At 34.6% G+C, this 15919-nt stretch overlaps 2 protein-coding genes across 2 annotated transcripts; one reads left to right on the forward strand and one right to left on the reverse strand.

The window, feature by feature from the left end:
- Positions 1-5282: 5282 nt before the first annotated feature.
- On the forward strand, positions 5283-8900 carry LOC145617632 (putative pectinesterase/pectinesterase inhibitor 41). Its single transcript, XM_081672355.1, has 3 exons — positions 5283-6375; positions 7798-8154; positions 8554-8900. The coding sequence occupies exons 1-3, from the start codon at positions 5283-5285 to the stop codon at positions 8886-8888; spliced, it is 1785 nt and encodes a 594-aa protein (XP_081528481.1). The 3' UTR covers positions 8889-8900.
- A 1724-nt stretch (positions 8901-10624) lies between these two features.
- LOC145616820 (putative invertase inhibitor) lies at positions 10625-11215 on the reverse strand. Its single transcript, XM_081671543.1, has one exon. The coding sequence runs from the start codon at positions 11213-11215 to the stop codon at positions 10625-10627; it is 591 nt and encodes a 196-aa protein (XP_081527669.1).
- Between the last annotated feature and the right edge of the window lie 4704 nt (positions 11216-15919).

Raw genomic sequence — 15919 nt, forward strand, 5'->3', positions numbered from 1 at the left:
CAAAATGCTTGGGAGTAGGGGGATTCCCTTACTTTCTCCCTCTACTCTCAAACGATAATCTGCAGACTTGAGTTGGCTAAACGGAATCCCTACCCCTAATAAGGTAGAAATCTTACCAAATTAGCCACCCATTTCTTGACATGTAAGAAAAAGGTATCATTCCAAGCGGATTACCAATTTTAATATGTAGTGTTTTTTTAATTACCAATTTTAATAGTGTCGCGAATCATATGTTATGATACATATATATAGTGCATTAGTGTTATTGTTTTCCTTTAGCTTGCATTTCAAGTTACTCGTACATTACAATTGTTAAACTCTATTTTTAATCTTCTCTTTTGATGAAATTGATGAAGCTTAATTCACGGCAATGTATGATGCATTTATATGGACCAATATTAAAGGGTGATAAGATACATAGAACTATGGAAGTGGGTAAGTTGCTTCATTTTTAATTCATTGTCACTTTATTTTACTGGTCCGTGAACAAATGTACTTCAGATTCCTTACGTTTGTACTCATATGATATGGATGGTCTTGTAATGCAAATGGAGAGGACCATATAAGCAACACATACATTGATCTTTAAAAGTTAGACTTGCACATGTGTTCTTATTGGTATTTACTCCACTTAACAGCTTGTTTGGATAGCTTTTTAGGAAGGAAAGGGAGGGAAGGGATAGAGAGGGGAGGGAAAAGAAGGGGAGGGGAGGGAGGAAGAATTTTTATTTCCCTTGTTTGGATAGAAGAGAAAGGGAAGGGAGGGGAGGGAAGAATACATGGTAACAGCTGCAGGAAGAAGATGACATAGCTTCTTCTTTAGGAACCTCATTAGGAACAAACCCATGTCTCTTAGGCATTTCGTCAAACAGTTGGGGTACATTATCATACAACTTAGAATGATTACAAGCAGCAGTTCAATATGCCTTAGAAATCACACGCAAAATTGTACGCATCCATAACAAAGCAAAGCATCAAGAACATGCATCCTAACTTGAGTAGAAAAACAAAATCGCACTCCACAAAATCGCATTTTACCTTGAAAAAATCCGATAAATCGTGAGAGAGATGACAAGTATGAGTAGATTAGTAGTGAAATCGCACTCCACAAACACTAGAAATTGGGGGGGAAATTTGCATTTTGGAACCCTAAAAAATTTGGGGATATCGTGAGGAGAGAGAATGAAAAACTAATGCTCAGATTTTTGTTAGATAGTAAAGGGTATATTTGTTTTTTTACAATACATCAATTTTTACAAAATTTTCCTTCCAAATCTTTTCAAAATTGGAAAGATTTTACTCCTAAATAATTAATGAATTATTTTCCTCCCATTTCCTTTCCTTCCATTTCCTTTCCCTTCCTAATTTGCTATCCAAATAAAGGAAATTGTATCCCTCCCTTTCCCTTCTCTTCCTTTCCCCCCAAATCCTTCTATCCAAACACACCCTAAAGAACTAACTACAGAAAACAGTACGGAGTACATTTGTTTGAGAAAAAAATAAAGTAGACATTTTTATTACGTAGTAAATTAGATTAACTTCTACCTAAGTTAAAACACTTTAGGGAACAAGGCAATACAAACGAATTCTAAAATTCTATTGGCCTGGAATCCCAGGCCACCATGCCACTAGATGAGCAAAAATATTACATGCCCATTTAACATGAAAAAGAAATACAATGATCAAATTATAAATTATAATCTTTCCTAATGTTATCCTAGAATGAGAGTGTTAAAGACCTAAGCTTAGCTTATGGTTGTCTGGTTGATGCCAGGAATATGTTTTATACTCTATCACGCCCCCTCATATGATAGTCTCATTGGGCTTGAAGTGTGGATGTAGCACGGGGTTGAGGCCCAGGAATATGTTTTATACTCTATCACTCTCCTTCACATGAAAGACCATTTGAACTTGAAATGTGAATGCAGCACATGCACTCCCATACCTGACGCGGATTATTTCCACTTTAAAGAAGGGGTGGATGAGAACAAAGCCATTTCTACTGCTACGAATGTCATGCATGTACTACATTACTCGTATCACATTCCACACAATAAGCCCATAAAAGTTTTATGGTGAATGAATTTGTATTTGGTATCTTTCCATAATTTTTCAAGGATTCAATGTTACATTTTTGAATTTTTCCAAGCCTCTAAAAAGTCAAGGCCTCCCTAATTTGCACAGCTAATATGTTTACAAATTGGCATTATAGCTATTTGGCAGCCTATTTAGGAGGGCTGCCAAAGTCCAAAGACCAAAGACCATAGACCAAAGACCATAAGTTTTAAGGACAATAGCCTAACGCTCTCGTTTTGTATGCATGTATTTGGTATCATCTCATTTGTCCGATCTACGTACCATCATAAAATATTTCGATTGAAGTTTGACTAGTTCAATTGATCGATTATATAAATAATAGTCTACTTTGATTATTGTCAGCCAAATTCGTTATGAAGGAGTTAATTAGCGTAACAAGATTTGTTTGTTAACGTTAGTTAATTTACCGAAGTACTCCCTTAAAAAGAACTTTTTAGATAAGTTGAAATTGTTTATTAATAAGGCTCAAGAAACCTTGTGCATTATTTTTTATTCTTTGCATGACAGTTTTCTACGCGTGGGGTATATATATTTTATTCTTTTGTTATCTTATCTGAAGAAATTCCGTAAATTTTGACCACAATATACTAAGCTACTACATAAGTCAAAGATTTAATAATTTCAATAAGGATACTTTTTATTTATTAGTACTTGGATTTAGATATGTCGTGGTATATTTTTTAATTTATAAAGGCAAGATAAAAATTTATAAATTGTCATTGTAGGAAAACATTAAATGCCCTAGAAACGAAAATAGGAGCTAAAATAGAATTGTTAAGTATATTGTCTAGCCGATAAGAAATTAAGCATCTAACATGCGATTCAATTCAATCAACCGATTGTTGATTGTTTCCTAGTAGATGATCAAATATGCCAATTATCAAAGAGAAGAGATTCGGATGTACGTCAACAATTATATGATCAATATGACAAATACGTTTTGGTACATATGGGTCCTAGAATTCTTCCCATCTCAAGTCGTAGGAGACATGCATGATGTATTGCGAATTGCGATACTATAATCGCCGACGCCAACCCTTTGATAAGCTACAATCTTACATCACTGAAACATGTACATACATTTTTTTTTTTTGTTTTGCCTATGCAACATTTTTTAACTCTTACATCACACAGTCAAATTGCTGTAATTAAAAAAAAAAAAAAAAAAAAAGTAAAAACACGGCGACAATGAATATGCATGAAACTTAAGCCAACTTTACACTTTTTACAGTGTCAATCCCATGATTGTTTTGTGTATGAAGCTAGGACTGATCAAGGTTAAATGCTTAAGGGCCTGTTTACTTCAGCTTAATTTTAGTCCAGTTCAGCTCCAATAAGTTCAGTTCAACTCCTAATTTCCTTCTCTATTAAAATATTCATTTTAGCTCTATTCAGTTTAGTTCCAATCAATTTAGTTCAGTAAATGTGAACAGGCCCTAAATCTATTGGTATAAATTCCATATTTTTTTTATTTCCAATCAATGGCCGATCACTCAAGCACAAAGTGTTAGGTGCTAGCTAGGTTTCGATCTTCAAACAATGAGTTGTCATATACATACGGAGTACCCCATTACTTAACCATACTCACTTCGCCCCTACATTGATCTGAATTAAGCGTTATTAGAGAGCTAAGGTCTTCCACAAGATCATGACTATACAAGTGATACAACCATAATATTACAGGTATATGCACAAGTATATGCATTGTGCAAGTGATACAACCATAATATTATAGGTATATGCACAATTAGCGGGGTCAACATACCTATCTCGTTTCCCTTAGCTTGCCGGAACACAACGTGATGGACATGTGTCGGTGGCATATTGTACAAATCTACGCTGAGCTTATTATTTTATACACATAAATTTGTCACAGAAATAATGTCATTCAATAGCTATTTATTTTTCTCTTGCATTTAATTTTCATGACTAGACTGTAATCCACTAACGTTATGTAGGAACTATCTTTTCCCCTACAATACCCCCACCTCCACTCCCAGGAAAGAACAAAAAAAAGGAAGCTAGTTAACTTATTAAATCAGAATTCATTCCTTTTATTATTTATAATTTTTTTAAAACCTTTTATTATTTATAATTTGATCATAAACCATATTTTTAGGGACGTCTAGTAATGACTTTTTCATTAGCTTTTGACTTTTAACTTTATATCTTGCTTAAACAGTAAAAAAAAAAAAAAAAAAAAAAAAAAAAAAAAAAAAAAAGAATAATACTTCGTAAATGAGTTTTTTTACTAGTTGAAAAGCCAGTTTTCTGCCATAAATACAAAGCTAGAAGCTAGTCTTATTAGCTATTTAACATTGACTTTTAACCTTTTTTTTTTTTTAATTACTTTTTATCCTTTACTTTTTTTAATTACTTCGTAAATTACTTTTTTTTTTAAATTTACTTTTTATCCTTATTTTTCACTAATAATCAATAATTAATATTCATATATCAATATCTTAATTCTCAAAAAGAAAAAAAAAATTACTTCATAAAAATTAGATATTGTTGTGGTATTTATAACGATTCTACAAGACCTGACTATATTTTTTCTTATACTCCCTCTGTGTTTTAATAAGTTCTACACTTACTAAATCCGCCCGTATTTTAAGTATTACACTTCTTTTTTTGGCAAAAAATTACATTAAAATATTATATCTCTCCTCTTATGGTCCCCACCCAAACCATTACTACTTTTTTTTTAATATTTCCTCTCACATTAATTACTTTTCAATAAACTATTATCTCTACTTCTTTCTTTTACAATTTTTTAATACTCCAACTACCCCATTTACCTTTTATTTTATTTAAGTTAATTAAATTGCCTAAAACTATATGCCGATCAAACTGTAACATTTTAAAAAACAAATGGAGAGAGTATGTAAATCACAAAATATGATGAAGGGAGATTACATCATAAGTAGTGCAAAATTCAAACTATTTCAAACGACCAAAATCCAATTATCAAACAAAGCCCTACTGCCTAATCTTCTAGATAGACTCATGCAATGCAACCACTCTTCCATTAATTTGGCAATACCATTAGCCACGACTACGCGCTTTTGCTACTACTATCAAATCTTACCCCACTTTGACTTTTCATTTCCATTCACTTGACTATAAAATCCACCCTTTGCCACCCCATCAAAAACTACTCACTTCTACACTCCCTTTCTAACACCATGACACTCTACCACCCTTCATTCCTTGCAACACTATCATCCATCCTACTCGCCGTTCACCTCGTAGTAACTCATACAAATTCATTACCATTACCATTACCACCATCACCAGTACCTTTAAACCCGAACAATGCAACCGCACCAGTACCTCCCTCGACCATTTGCCAATCTACTCAATACCCTTCATATTGCAAAAACATCCTACAATCCGGTAACAATAAATCTAGCAATGTATATGAATACGGCCGCTTTTCCTTCAAGCGGTCCGTTTCACAAGCCTCAAAGTTCCTCAAGCTAATCAACAAGTACCTCCACAACAGCCGTAAACTCAAACTCACACCCTCCGCCATCGGCGCCTTACAAGACTGTCAGTTCCTAGCGGAACTCAACGTCGAATTCTTAAACACCTCTTACAACACCGTCAACAATAAAGAAAACAAGACACTGTCTTATACAACAGCCGACGATGTACAAACCTTCCTTAGCGGTATCCTCACTAACTTGCAAACTTGTCTCGACGGAGTCAAATCCGCCGAGTCAACATGGTCGTTTGACCGTGGCATTACCTCTCCTTTGTCAAGTGACACTAAACTTTACTCGATCTCTCTCACTTTATTCACCAAAGCGTGGATCCCGAAAAAGAAAAAAGGATCAAACCCAAACACTCATGGAAAAAACCATAAAGGTTTCTTCGGTAGTGGTGGTGGTGGTCGTATTCCTGGACTAAATATGTCCGAGAATGCTCGGGCAGTATTCAAAAATAGCCTTAGCCGTCATCACGAGCGGTTACTCGCTAGTAACAATGATGACGATGATGATCAAGTGAATATATACGATGTTGTTACCGTAACCCAAGACGGTAGCGGGAATTTTAGTACGATAAATGATGCAATTGCAGCTGCACCTAATAAAACCGAAGAAAGTGATGGATATTATTTGATTTACGTTACTGCTGGTGTTTATGATGAGATTGTTTCCATTGATAAGAAGAAGAGGTACATTATGATGATTGGTGATGGTATTAATCAGACGATTATTACCGGAAATCGTAGTGTTGTGGACAATTTTACTACTTTTCAATCCGCTACTTTTGGTAAGTACACTTTCATAATTGATTACGTGCTTAACATGATCATCTACTTATTAATTTTCATTAGTCCTTTTGTCCCATATATTATGATCGTGTTAAATTAAACTAGTAAATAGGTTACGAATAGTCATTTATTTAATTCCATTATTTGTTGTGATAATGCAAGCACAAAAGCACATTGTTGTCTATATGGGGATATTATGACATTATCCTTAACTACTACGAAATTTTATCACGGGTGTGCATGCTATATAAGGACATTCTATGCATGAGTAATGAACTACTAATAGTAAATGCACCACATGGAATAAACTAATAATCCAATATGAATATATAATAAAATAATTTTAATTTGTATTTTCGTACTAATTTATTAATTTGTTTTGTACACAATAATATGTAAAATCCTAATAAAGTACTAGCTCCGTTTCTTTTTAGTTGACACGTTTCCTTTTTGGGTAAATTTTTTACCTTGCATGTATAAGGTACCCCACTTGCTTTTTCATTCTCTATCACTCTCTCTCCTCTCCTTAATATATTTGCCTAAATTAAACGTGTCAACTAAATAGAAACGGAGTAAGTATGTTCATATTGTTGAGCTTGTAAATAGACAGTAGATAATGTGGTATAAATGATCCCTAAAAATAAAACACTAGTATGATTAATAGAGAAAAACAGATAAACATAAATTAAATGAAATGCAGGCCACATTTAATAAGAAGTGATGGAGTAAAATGGTCTGATATAAGAGTAGTGTCAATTGTCAGGAGTCTGTCGAATTCTCGTACTTCTTCACCGTCACCGACTTGCAATAGCAATTATCACATGTGAATAAGGGTATTTAGGATATTTTGTATATAAACACAAATGAAAGGTGAATAAACCATATCAAATAAGAAAACTGTGCAATTAATACATACTCCCTTTGTCCCTAAATTACATTTTTATTTTCTTTTTTTATGTGAGGAATAAATGCTAGAAATAGGAATGTAATTTAGGGACGGAGGGAATAACTTTCATGAAATAAAAGTGGTGCAATGAAAAAAAAAAAAAAGAAGTATACAATATCATAAATGGCAAAATTTAAAAATCAAGGTCAAACGTACAAAGAAATAAAAAAAATTTAACAAGGTCAAACATAATAGTGAATATCCTGTTATACACTAAAAAAATATGGTCAAATTTTTCTCATTTCTACAATTCTACTGCATCATTTTTCATTTTTTGTAGGATGATATGATAATACACCATAATTGTATTTTTGCATTGATTTTGTAATTTGTAAAAAAAAAATTATATTAAAACAAAAACAATATGAAAAATGTCTTATGCTCCCATATTTAAATCGGTGATAGTTAAATCAGTTGATTGTAAATGTATCAATGTATGCAAGCTAATTAAGGTACATTTTCATTTGTTATGCAGCTGTAACTGGAACAGGATTTGTGGGCATGAATCTAACCATAAGAAACACAGCTGGTGCAATCAAACACCAAGCAGTAGCTCTAAGAAACGGCGCGGATTTATCCGCCTTTTATAGTTGCAGTTTTGAAGGTTACCAAGACACGTTATACGTACATTCCCTAAGACAATTCTATAGGGAATGTGACATATATGGTACAGTCGATTTTATATTTGGTAACGCAAATGTTGTGTTTCAAAATTGCAACATATACCCCCGATTACCCTTGGATAAACTATTCAACGCTATCACTGCACAAGGCAGAACTGACCCAAACCAAAACACCGGCATTGCTATTAATAATTGTGTGATTCGTGCATGTTAAGGTGGATGTGTGGAAACACTTTAAGAGATAGAATCAGAAATGAGGTTATTCGCAAGAAAGTAGGTGTGGCGGGCATTGTAGATAAATTAAGGGAAAATCGTCTGCGTTGGTTTGGACATGTAAGACGGAGACCCGAGGGTGCACCGGTGCGAAGAGTGGAAGAGTGGGACCATGGAGGGATTAAACGAGGAAGAGGGAGACCAAAGATGACTTGGTTGGAAGGAGTGAGGAAGGATATGAAGTGCATGGATTTACGTGAGGATGAAGTTTTGGATCGTAAGGGATGGAGGAGAAAGATTTATGTTGATGACTACACGGAATAATCAAATTTGGTTCATGTTAGCCGACCCCACTTTTGGGATTAAGGCTTTGATTGATTGATTGATTCGTGCAGCGGATGACCTTGCTAGTAGTAATGGTACGACTAAGACGTATCTAGGGAGGCCATGGAAGGAGTACTCGAGGACGGTTTATTTAGAGTCGTATATTGATAATGTGGTTGATCCTGCTGGTTGGAGAGAATGGGATGGTAATTTCGCCTTGGATACGTTATATTATGGCGAATTCAACAATTCGGGTCCAAGTTCTAATGTTACGAACAGAGTAAATTGGGCAGGGTACCATGTTATGAATGTTACAGATGCTGTTAATTTTACAGTTTCTACGTTTGTTTTTGGAGATGAATGGTTACCTCAAACAGGGGTACCTTATATGAGTGGCTTGTTGTAAACATGATATTTAAGTGTCATTCAAAATTCTAATGTAGGTAGATTTTTTATTCAATTACTTTGTATTACATTTAATTATTTTTCTATTGATTATCTGTATTATTAAGGAAGAAATAAGTTGTACTTTGTAAAATTGAAAGAATTTAATTCGAGGATATACAAAATGTTTCGTGGCTACTCCATCGTACATAAATATAAATAGTTTTTACAATTGTACCAATGCATAAAGTTTATTTAGTAATTATACTCTCTCCATTTCAAAATGATGTTCATGTTTTGATTTTGCCATATTTTATAAACTTACATTTGATCATTAATATCGTTATTATAAATCTGACAAAACCTCACGTGAAAATGAAAACATCCTCTCAAAATTTCAAAGTTTGACCATAAAAGGTCAAAATTAAGAATAATATTTTGGGATGAATTAAGAATTATTAGAATTTATAATTGTTGATGCACAAATTCTTATATGTGGCTTGCCACTCCGTGTGGTCAACCATTATAGGGGTTATTTCGTTAATGTAATAGAGGTTACTTGGTCAATATTAAAGGGGTTACTTGGTTAGCGTTATAAGGTTACTCAGGTAGTGTTATAGCTGTTACTTAGTTAGTGTTATAAGGGTTACTTTGTTCTTTTTATAAATTGTCACACGGTGTGCCCGACCACACACAAGACAAATTGTTGTTGATGAAAAACTCATATATTTTGATATTGGTTGAAAATATTAACTAAAATAAGTTTTCCACCCAATTTAATCCTAAGACCCAAAAAGAAAAGTGGGGAAAACTTTGAAATACTTTAAAGACAATGGAAGTATTGAAAATACATTTGTTAGTTAGATGTCGAATTAATTAGGTTTTTTTATCTCACTAATTGACCAATTAAAGACTAATTTCATAGTGCAATTAGATCTAATAAAATGTTAAATGTACAATCCGCCTACTAGTTAAGAATAACTGAAAGCTAGATCAAGGAAAAATTAGGTAGAATTTACGAAGCTGAAAAAAAAAAAAAAAAAAAAAAATCTAAGAAGCAGCCAAATATATCGCCCGACAAACAAGGACTCGTGAAATCTCTGAGCTGTTCCCAAGCTAGAGGAAGTATATAATGGATATATGCCAATTATTTAGTGCAATGTCCCTAAATGTAACAACCGTAGGTACGTAGAAGATCCCACAAGTATTTTCACTCAAATGATTATGCATCTATGGATTTTGAGTTCAACTGTGTTGATTGCTTCTGATAAAATTTTTTAGTAAGGCGATTGTTAATCGAACTTACAATGTAATTAGGTGTAAGGCGCGCGTTTTGTACTTATGTTCGTTTGACTATTTTATTGATAAAATTCTTTTTCTTTGCCTTAATTAGTCATAAATTGAGGCCGAGTATTACAATTCAACAATTGATTTTCTGATTTATTGTTATGCACACGTAATGTATTCATTCAATCCTCTCATTTAGCAAATGGACAAAGTATTTTCTTTTAATTTATCAAGCATATCTTTTATCAATGTGAATTCAAATACGTAAGTACGTAACAACACATTAACCAAGAAATCAAATTCGAATATGTAAGAAATTCATAAATCGATTATAAACTAATGTTACTCCGTAACAAATTTACCACATTGCCAAAACATACACATGCAAGTATACAGCACAACACGATACAATAAAGATGAAAAAAAAATATTTAAAAAAAAAATCTAACCATACAACATTCATGAACGTTTTTACTGTTTCTGAGCCAAAGCATTGACAACAGCCAAAGCATTAGAACAATGTTGAGCAAACACCTTATTTTTGTCACCCATTACATCTACTGCATTTCCCTTTTGAAGGCTATCTTCACAACTATTAGCGTTATTCATCGCGGTTGTCATCCAAGTGTTAACATCTTTATAAGCATTAGAGAAGAAGGCCACCAATGAGTCCTCGAGTTGAGCCATTGCATCGGTGTACTGATCGTTGCAATCGGTCAAGGCTTGCTCGATGCCAGGCCCCATCGATTCTTGGTCCTCAAGCTTGTCACCAACCCATGTAGCAATTTCTGATCCTAGAGACTTAGTCTTGTTTAGGGACAAAAATGCCAATTTCTTCATGTCAGCCGTTTCACTCTCGGGTTGTGACTTTAGGGTTTGGGTGCATGATTCTTTGTATTGTGCATTAGCACATGCCTTTTCGATGAGGGGGTTCGGTGTGCTGCCTTTGTTGGTTGGGCTAGCGGTAGGAACACCGCCTCTTACTTTCAAGGCCATGGCTACATTTTGTTGTAGGATCAATCCGATAGTAAGAGGCAATAACATTAAGAAAACGCGCTCCATTAGATATTGTATGTTCTTTTTGTTTGGTGTTTTAATTTGGTTGAATGTTTTCAAAGATGTTGTATGTTTATGCCTAGGTATAATATAAGGATAATAATTTAGTTTAGGTTAGTTGTTTCTTAGCTGGTTGTTTTGATTGAAGAGAAGAAATTTGGTGTATCTTGTAAAATTGTATACAAAAGAATGGTGAGGAGAAATATAAGGGTCATCGCTATGAAATTTGCTATTATAAGAATGTGTTTATTTTAGGTTGTTTGCTTGTCTTGCACCAATAGGCAATAGCATCTTAGGGACACAATTTGTATTTCGAGTCTTCCCACTATCATACCATTGTAAACTTCTATGTTTGTATCCTTTGAACTAAAAATGCATAGAGTTTATACAATTAGTCAATTACACCACCCATTTCTATTTACTAGCTAGTATTATTTTCCTGATTGAGAATCTCATGATAGACACATCATAATTTCTTTGTAAATTATGGTTTTTTTATATAATGGGCTAATGACCTATATATCCCTACTTTACAAGTGGTGATAAATTTCTATTTGACTTATTTTGGATTATTTGATCTAATTTTATTTCTAATATGAAGTTATTTTGATCTGGTTTGAATGTATCATTTGACTAAACTTTGACATTATATATGTATGCTAATTTATTAAACGGATTTGTATTAATAATATGTAATTATCAAATATGTAATTTTCATCATTTTTGTATTACGAAATCAAAAATATTTAGCAATAAAAAATAACACAAAGAATGGTAAAGTAATTTAAACTTAAAAAATCACAAGCCGCCCCTTTTTCTTTTTCTCTCTTCTCTCTCCTCTCTCTTCTAGAGTTTTAGTCTTCTTGGCCGTTTAGGCCAAAAATATTCTAATTTCTTCAGAAATTAGACTATTAATTAGACTATTTTCGACCCTTTTTGTTTAATTCAATTTTGGGCTCGTTTGGCAATGCTGTAGTTTTTTGGTTTTTCATTTTTCAAAATCATATGATAAATGTCATATAATGTATCAAAAATTAGTCAAACTTATTAATATCATGATAATTTTGAAAACTGACAACAGAAAAGTGGTAGCACTTGTTTCTTGTTTCCTGTTTTTGGTTTTTTGTTTGAATTAACATAAAACTGAAAACCAAAAACGATGCCAAACAAGCCCTTAGTTTTTTGTTTTGTTTTATGTCTTGGTTTGTTTGTTTTGTTTTGTTTTGTTCTCTCCATTTGTGAGAGTCTATCCCAATTTTCAGGGTTTTCCAATTTTCTGGGATTATGATTCTCATCTATGAATGGGAATTTTATTTTTAGGGTTCTTATAATAATTGGGAAGGTGATTTCAATTCCTATGGGTCTGGGATTTGTCATCAACTAGTCGATCAAAATATCAGCGCGGATTGTGGAGGTCTCAACTTGGAAATAGGCAAAGACATCAAAAATCATTGCTCGTGTCAAGCTTGAAACGATGGAGTATGAGCTATGCCAAATATACAAATTAGTTATGATTTTGATTGTAAAAGTTATGATATTTTCTCTAAATTTGTGGTTTACAGATCTATATTATTGTAGATGCCGTATGACTGTTATTTAATGATATTCTTACTTCCCGTTCAAAAAAAAAATAGTATATTTAAACTTATTTTTACGAACTTTTTTTATTTATCTGAAATGATATAATCATAAGAGTAATAAGGTACGGGGTATGATGTACACGTTCTATACCATATTTTACCCTCGATTTATAGCTATTTTTGTGTGATTTCTAAGCTCTACGGAGCTATTTCCCGCTAATATCCTCCTCTCTAGTGTGGCTTGGTCTATTTGATTGATTTTACAGGCATATGAAGATTTTCGGATGATTTGGACGCATTTTGGATTGCCACGAGAGCTTAGTAGGATGGAAGAGATTTTTCCCGTGTCCGCCCTGGAGGGCAACATTGCCCTGGCAGCCAGGGCGAAGAAGAAAAGAAGTGAAAAGTTTAGCCCCCGTCTGCCTGGACCGGGCGGCATTGCCCTGGCAGACCGGGCGAACAAGAAATCGTGCAAACGAGCCAAGTTGTTTGTCGCGCCCGACCGGGCGGCTTTGCCCCGGTCTGACCGGGCGGCTTTGCCCCGGTCTGACCGGGCGGAGTTTCGCGGAATCTATTTTTAGCAATTTTCGGATTTCTTATTTTAAGGCATATAAATACCCCTTTGTAAAGCCCGATTAAAATACTTAGTTATTATCTTAGCAGTTTTTAAACACTTTTAGAACCCTAATATTCTCTCTAGTTCTAAATTACATTCGATTTTCAAGTTTTAATCTTTATTCATCAACAATTGGTACTTTTCTTCATTCAAGCAATTGGTATTCATCTTTATTTCTTCTTTTACTTTTCATTGCTTATTAATCATGTTTTCTTCATTGAATATTGTTTTTGCTTTCTTGAATATGTGTGAGTAGTTTCTTTATTCCAAGATCTAGCGGAACCCGAATATGATTGATGCATGATTTAATTCTTTAAATTCTCTAATGATAATTGCAATTGATATGCTTAATTGATTGTGCTCATGCCAATGCTAGACTAGGGATAATTAGTATTGTTAATAATCTATTGTTTTAATCACAAAGGGAGTTGGGTTTTGACGGGTTTGAATAAATCAATTAAGGGTTTGAAGTTCATCACGGGAGTAGGTGAACGGATGATTAGGAAGTTAGAGTGATGTGCTCAAAGTCTTTAATTTGCATGATTCCACGGAAGTAGGCTTGATTGTGATTAGAGAAGCTATTGATAACTCGGAAGAGACCATTGGTATTATATAGGGATTACTTTTCCTCATTAACCAATTGAATTATATGTTAGGGGTAGAACGACTATTGCATTAATTGTATTCGTGGTGATGCTTGATCTTGGATGTTTTTAGCATTGATTTATCATATTATTTAGTTTAATCGCTTTAATTAGTTCTTTAGTTATTGATTCTCATTCGTTTGATTTGGTCACTTGCTTAGTAATTGATTGAGTCTATTTAATTAGTTGAACCATAGTCTCTTGGGATCCGACCCTTGCTTGCCCGTCTACATAGTAGTGGTCTAGTTAGGTTTATTTTGTTAGGTACGCGACACGCCTACCAAATTTTGGCGCCGTTGCCGGGGACTAACGGTTTCATTCTAGTTATTCGTGATTCGTTTTTACTAAGCATTTATTTTGTTGCTTCGGCTATTGTTCCTTGTTTCTTTGATCTTCCGTTTTAGTTTCTTTGTTGCATGCAAACTCGAAGTTCAGGTTCAGATGATTTAACACCTTTTGATTATGAGATCGAAGCTACTGCAAGAAGACGAAGAGGTAAAAGGAGGAAAAATCGAAATACAAGAGACATGGTTGATACAAGAACAAAATCTCTTTTGGAGTATGGTATTCCGGATACAACAACCGGATTCCTCTCCAGTATTGTTAGACCACCTGTCACTAGGGGTGTACACAAACTGACCCGGACCTGAAACCCGACCTGAACCGGACTTGTTTGGATCGGACCGGGACCGGACCTGTAGAATCAGGTCCGGTCCCGGTCCTTGAAATTCAGCAATTTCGGTTCCGGTCCGGATCAGGTCCAAAAACGGGGGTTTCAGGTCTGGACCTGAAAACCGGTGAAGATAATTTTTTTTCTTTAAATTATAAATACTAGCCTAAGGATCAACCCAAAATCCTTAATTGTTACTCTCTGACCTCCTTTCTTCAATCTCCCTCAAGTTCTTAGTTTCTCACCAAGCCACCGCTTAGGCGCTGACCACCACTAATTGCGATTTGCGGGTATCCATCGCACACAACGCAACCATCTTACGAGTTACGACCACCAGATCGAGCGGTAGCAGCGACCAAAACCACCAGAACGCACGGCTCCAGCGACCGCAGCCGCCAGAACGCGTGGCTCTAGCGATTGTGACCTGCTGGATGTGGTTCTTATGGATGTGGTACAAGGGTGCCTGGCTTCCTGTTAATGTGTGAAGGAATAAACCAGTTGAATTTGGTTAATGCTTGCTAGATCTAGTGGCTGCTTGTTAATTACTTTCTGTTTTTTTTTTCTTAAGCTAAATCTGACATTAATATTACATATCAATATATATAAACTAGTTGAATTGTTTTTTGAAGGAATAAACCAGTTGAATTTGGTTAATCTGTATATTATACTGTATACTTTTAAATTAATTTTTTTTTTAGTAAAAAATAAAGCCAAAAAAAAAAAAAAAAAAACAGGTCTAATTAGGTCCAAAACGGATCGGACCTGTTTTTTCAGGTATGGACCGGAACCGGACCTGTTGATTCAGGTCCGGTCCCCGGTCTTCAAAAAATAGAAATTCAGGTCCCGGTCCATTCAGGTCCGGGTCAGGTCCGGTCCGGTTTTGGACCGGTGTACAGCCCTACCTGTCACCGCTTAGAGTTTTGAGTTGAAGCCCAATTCATACAGTTCATCTCCAATGATTCTTTTGCGGGATCACCTAATGATTGCCCTGTGAGTCACATTGATAGCTTCTTGGAGAAGTGTGACACCATGAAGCTCAATAGTGTCACTGATGATGCTATTAGACTACGCCTTTGCCCTTTTTCACTAAGGGATAGAGCCAGGGAGTGGCTACGAGATGAAGGTATTGGTTCTTTTGATACGTGGGACAAGCTTGCCAAGGCCTTTCTAGTCAAATTCTTGGGGCAAGAGAAAACCGCA

This window comes from Chenopodium album, chromosome 26 (genome assembly GCF_948465745.1).
Source record: "Chenopodium album chromosome 26, dcCheAlbu1.1, whole genome shotgun sequence".
Lineage (NCBI taxonomy): Eukaryota > Viridiplantae > Streptophyta > Magnoliopsida > Caryophyllales > Amaranthaceae > Chenopodium > Chenopodium album.